Source organism: Borostomias antarcticus (assembly GCF_949987555.1).
Source record: "Borostomias antarcticus genome assembly, chromosome: 27".
Classification (NCBI taxonomy): Eukaryota; Metazoa; Chordata; class Actinopteri; order Stomiiformes; family Stomiidae; genus Borostomias; species Borostomias antarcticus.
In genome coordinates this window covers 3,304,352-3,310,351 of record NC_140260.1, presented here as the reverse complement: position 1 = coordinate 3,310,351, position 6,000 = coordinate 3,304,352, and the positions used below count along the sequence as shown (strand labels likewise).

General features: G+C 44.6%; 1 protein-coding gene across 1 annotated transcript in view; it reads right to left on the bottom strand.

Moving 5' to 3' along the window:
* Positions 1–296: 296 nt before the first annotated feature.
* The window catches only part of LOC311326396 (centrosomal protein of 76 kDa-like), a 75,771-nt gene continuing 70,067 nt past the window's right edge, over positions 297–6,000 (bottom strand). The window contains exons 10-12 of the mRNA XM_084459288.1: positions 5,508–5,841; positions 5,199–5,416; positions 297–568 (exon numbers count right to left, since the gene is read on the bottom strand). Coding sequence (XP_084315414.1) covers positions 430–568; positions 5,199–5,416; positions 5,508–5,841 — 691 coding nt within the window. The 3' untranslated portion in view covers positions 297–429. The remainder of the gene's footprint in view (positions 569–5,198; positions 5,417–5,507; positions 5,842–6,000) is intronic.

Genomic DNA, 6,000 nt, shown 5'->3' with positions numbered 1-6,000 from the left:
AACAAAATTATTAGATACATTCCTCTCAAAGTGTCAAGAAAGTCAGAGTCAAAGTCAACAGTGTGTGAGCTGGAGGGGACCAGATCATTCCTTGGTGGGGAGGAGGGTTAGAGTGAGTGTGTGTGTGTGCGAGCGCGCGTGTTGCGTCTGTTAAATCAAGTGTATTTACATACTGTAGTACATGTTCATATAAGTATGTAACACAGTGATTTACAAAGTAAAAAAAACAAACAAATCAAAGCAGGTAATACAAAATAGAATATAATTTAAAAAGACGGTACATTGTAAAAACACAATACATGATTAAAGATTTTTTTTTAAATAAAAAAGTCTGCAAGACCAAGCCTAGTCCAGGCCTAAGAGGCCCTTTCAATCGCAAATCTATACTGCCATGTCTATGGAGGAGCAGGCGTAGTCTGGGTGCTGTGGTCAGAGAACGGAGCGGTACTTGCAGGCGAACATGACCCACACGGCACACGCAGCCTCAGGGTACACAAACACACGTACTCGCACCGCCAGCCGCACGTGATCACCTCGGCAACACAGGATTTCCTCACAGAACGGAGACCTGCCCAAACAATCAAACAAAAGCAAGTTGCATGGTTACATCCTTATAATAATTATAATAATTATTATTCTAGCCTTTTATTATAAGAGTATGGTCACAGCCTTGGTAGGCCAGTAGGCTTCATCAGAAGCATGGTCACAGCCTTGGTAGGCCGTAGGCTTCACTACACCTGATAAAACCCTGGTATTACAAAAGCCTTCTCAAGGGCAGATGTGGATCCATCCTTCAAACCAATGTAGTAGGCCTAATGTACCTCAAGAGAAGCTTATCTCAAACTATGGCCTACAGTACACAGTACATGTTAACAAACTCTTTTTTCAATATTTCGACTGGGATTTTTAAACGGGGGTGTTACGCCAGGTCTTAGCTGACAGAGCTAGGGGCAGACTGATGACACATGGGGGGGTGTGGTTTGTTGCTCATTAGCGGCTCATGGGAAACAGCTGGGCAGGTATCTTTTTGGAAACGACACGCTGACCAGACGAGGACCAAGAGATGCCACCGTGCGAGCGACTTCTTTCTCCCCCATAATCATGGACTTACGTGAACACCCTTTTAACAAATACTGAACAGACCATCAAGGAGCAAGCTGGCCGCGCATCTATTCCGGGGGCTGTCGTAGCGGGCCCATCGACATCGAGCTGGTCGAGTTCTTACCTGGGTTGCGGAGAGTAGCGATCCTATCCCCCCTAACTAGGTTAGCTTGCTCTCACCCAGGTAAGTCAGGCATACTCAACACGTCTACCTACACGTAGGGAAAGACGTCCAGGTTACGGGCTGACTAGTCTTGTAGAGAGCCTTTAGAGCATAAACAGGAAATGTCGGCTATTTATCCATTGCGCTAAAGTAACTGCATTATTTAAATTTTAAAAATAATTAGCTACATTACTAGTTACCGCCAAAAGTAGTGGAGTTACAGGAACTTGTTACTTAATCCCAACTGGTTATTAAAATGTACTCTGAGTGTACAGTGTCTGTGTGTATGGATAAAGAAATGTTCAGAATAATTGTTGCACCGTATCAGCAAATCTACACAAACCTGACAACTTAAGTATTAAAAATCTCTGAGAACGTCAGTGTTAAAAACCTCTGAGAACGTCAGTATTAAAAACATGTGACAACTGTACTGTATTGGGCAGCAGCAGAGGCCATGCCACTGCGCCACCTGCCACCGAATCAGGTGCTGGTGCCACTAGCGCACCCATTTAGGATTAAAATTGGTTTGTAGATTAACTTCCCGGACAGATTTTCTAACTTTTGCCTTCATTTGTTTGCATGAATTCTCCTACCATTTTATGCCGATGACACCCTGTCGTCCTGTCATCTCCCTACTCTGACACAAAAGTGGAGGCACGCATAGCTGGGTGCTTGGCTGACTGACATCTCAGAGTGGATGGCGACACACCACCTCAAGCACAACCTGGACGCAAGATTTTTTTTCCTAGGACAGCGACGGGATGATTTGCATTTACCACGCCCCAAACTAATTTAATTGGTCGCTCCAGCCGCGCGCCGCGTTCTAGTGTATTTGGGTTTATTAAAAGTCGACACTTGATCGTATTTTGAGAAGTTCCAACATGACTTCGTGCAAACACTGCCAGCCGTTAGGAAAGGGAGAGGGCGAAGCAGGGACAGAACATCCACTTTTGGAAGTCAGGATTAAGTTTGTTTGACAGAAATTCAATCAATGAGTGGCATAATTATATTCAAGCAGTGGCGATTGGCTTACCCATACAAATACAAATAAAAAGTTGTTTTGCGCCTGCTTTCAGTGAAAGACTTTCAGACTGTTTTTGACTTAAATGCATCTTGTATTCTGCCATATCGCTTCATTTTCTTCCGTGTTTAACGTTCTGGTAGTGCTCCGTCTCCCCCTACAGTCCTCATGAAAATACAGTCCACGTTACGGTCTCATCATTCACTTAACATTGTAGGCCAGGTAAAATGATTCTGGCTTACAGAAATCAAGACCGAATAAAAAATCAATCAAATTAGCCCACACACACAAAACCACGAAAAATGTTGTCATCAGTCGAAATGTAACCTAACATGTCAAAATGCTTAAAAGTGGGCGCAGGGTAAGCCAGCTCTCAAAGCGCTTACAATGGAATTCCCATTGACATTTTAACATTGGGACGGTTTATAAAATCAAAACTTGTCATGACTGTCCCGTCATTCACGTCACCTGTCAATCACATTACCCACTTTAGCTATCTAGCTAGCATCAATGAACATGGAAAACGGAGATCTTGAGTATTTGTTGAAAGTTGATTCCAAAATTTGCTTTGTCTAGATTGAATCATCACTCGAGAGTGTGAACTTTGCTTCCTGGAGCGGTGGGCTAATAGGGCTAGTAGCCTAGTAGTAGCCTAAACACTGATTAGTGAAGTAGGGGAGTAGGCTATTCAGTGCTGTGCCCTAAGGGGGTGTATTGTATCGTTCTGTCATTCCTTTGTGGTGCTTGGCTATTGTTGTCATATAATGGCTCTGTAGCTTATTTAGTGTGTCCCTAAAAGCTTGGTTGTTTCGGCCTATCGGACTAAATAGTGTCCTTTTATTCACTCGCTCAAAAATTATTGGCCTTTGTTGACGTGTTAAAAAAATCAGTATCTTAGGCTACTGTAGTTTTCCTGTATATTTTTTACATATAAACATGCCACTGCTCAGCGCCCTTCTGGTGCTGTGAAACCGCCCATCAGGGCATGCTTTGAAAGCGCCCCCCCAAAAAATCGTGCACGCTATGCATGCGTGCTTCGTTGGTCTTGGCTAACCCAGTTCTGGGACCCACCAGACGCCACTGTATTCAAGTATTATTATTTTATTATACTAATGTAATAATAGTGGTGGTGGTGGTGGTGATGACGGTGATATGGTAGTCTGATGGAGAGCTCTAATGTAATAATAGTGGTGGTGGTGGTGGTGATAACGGTGGTAGTCTGATGGAGAGCTCTAATGTAATAATAGTGGTGGTGGTGGTGGTGATGACGGTGATATGGTAGTCTGATGGAGAGCTCTAATGTAATAATAGTGGTGGTGATAACGGTGATATGGTAGTCTGATAGAGAGCTCTAATGTAATAATAGTGGTGGTGGTGGTGGTGATAACGGTGGTAGTCTGATGGAGAGCTCTAATGTAATAATAGTGGTGGTGGTGGTGGTGATAACGGTGGTAGTCTGATGGAGAGCTTCATGCTCAAAACGTCACTAACGGTGCAATAAATTGGAAGATTGGAAACTGGAGCCTTTTACTTTTTATGTGTATATCTGATTCCATCTGGCTGTGCAAGACTACAAGGGCACTAAACCTAGTAATGTATCTTATTTTCTACTGTAATATCCTAGCAATGCAACATAGCAGATGATGACACTAAGGTTTATTAAGTGTTATAGAGACTTGCTGCTTTCACAGTCTTTTTGTAAAGATATGTTGTCATAGAAAGACAGTCTGTCCTCAAAGACATACAGTTTACAACGTGCAACAATATTCACCAGTGTTGTGAAAAGTGCAGTAGCTTACATTCAGCCGAGTGCTCTTGCATCAGTGCGTTTAAAGCACGCAGTCTATTATTCTTCTGTATTCGTTTCCCAGTATAGAGCTAGCAAAGCAGATCGGTATGTGGAGAGGCAATATTTAATGTAATTCCTGGATTTGCATTTGCATAATCCCTTATCATATGGCACATCCCGTCCTCGCAATTCAAATCAATGAATTTACGTTTTAGGCCACTTGAAGCTACGGCTGACAGTGATAAAGCTAACTAAAACCAGTTATCAGTGATATAGCTAACTAAACCCACGCATTATTTTAGTTTGGATTGGAATAAACTGGACGTCTGGGTGGCAAACTATGAGCTAGTTTTATTTCTAAACTGAAGAATAATAATGCGGCAAACTAGACTGAATAATACATGCATGCATTGCATACAATATGAGGTCAGTTTATTTGATGCATGTCAAGTATGAAGGCATACAGATACATCTTTTTGTTATTTTCCAGTACAGTCAGGTAATTTTTCATTTGAAAATATGTAGGGAGTGAGTCTGGTCACGCTGACAGCTTGAGCTATGCCAAGGAGAAGGAGAAAAAATCTTCGTAAAATCGATGATCACAAAAAAATACAAAATCACCTCTGTTTGAAGTTACAATTAGGCGTGAAGTCTCCTCTGTGTTTAATTGTGGGGTTAAGGCAAATATTAGGTTGATAAACAACGTTTAAGGTAACGTTTTTGCTAGCTAGCTAGCTCATCCATAGAAGATAGCTAGCTTACCCCATGGTCGCACTTAGCCAATCCGAGGCAGAGTAGAGCTAGCCAATCAGAGGCAGTGTAGGGCGGGTCATTCCGTCGCCATCCTAGGAAAAAAAAATCTTGCAACCTGGACAAGACTGAGCTGCTGTTCCTCTCGGGGAAGGGCTTAAATCTAGTTCGCTGTAAAAATGAAACACAAGGCTTGTTCGGGAATACATTATAGACCCCCAATGGCCTTTAACCGGTCCTTTGTCTACAGTCTATGGGTCAATAAAATTATGGAAAAGGTACCAGTCTGGTTTGACTGTACATGGTGGTGTGTCTGGTTTGACTGTACATGGAGGTGTGTCTGGTTTGACTGATGCCAGTAGGAGCCCTCTCACCTGAGGCATGTGGCGAAGGCTCGCCGTGCGTGGCGGTGTAAGAAGTGGATGGGGAAGCCTTTGAAGGTGTGTCCGTCCGGGACGGCCCTCCTAATGGCGTCCTGGAACTCCTCGTTGCCGCAGGAAACCCCGGTGCAGCGTTCCAGCTCGTAGGCAGCCAGAGCAGCGGACAGCAGGTAGGAGAGGTGGTCATCCCACACCGTCGCCAGACCCAGGTCCTGGACAAACACGTAAACTCACACAAGTAGACAATAAACGCATACACAAACACAAATACTCGCATGAGCACACACACACACTACCACTAACCTTCCTGTGCTCAGAAAGCAGGTAGCGCATCTCCAGCTCCAGCGTGTTGCTGGCTGCAGCCGGCTCCAGGGAGGAGGCGCAGAGGGGAGGCAGTGGGGGGAGGGAGGTGGTGGAGCCCGGGGCACAGACGGAGCGCAGGGCCTCCTCACTCATAGCCTTCCAGTGAGACTGGTTGTGGAAGTCAAACACACAGAGTTCCACTGCATCTGAGGGCTGGCAGTTGGCCCAGAAGGCCTGGTGGTTGAACAGACAGCCCACGGTCCGGTAGGGGTGGGCGGGCCAGGACTGAGGCGCCAAGGGAGCGACGTCTAGGTCGATGGTCTGGTGGAGGTACCTGAGACGCGGACGGGAGATCACATGACAATCTAGCACAGCACTGAGATCACACAGACAAATATATGACTAGCACTGAGATAACACAGACAAATATATGACTAGCTAGTATCGTACTGAGATCAGCACTTAAAGCTGCATGTATTTTTATGAAAGGTGC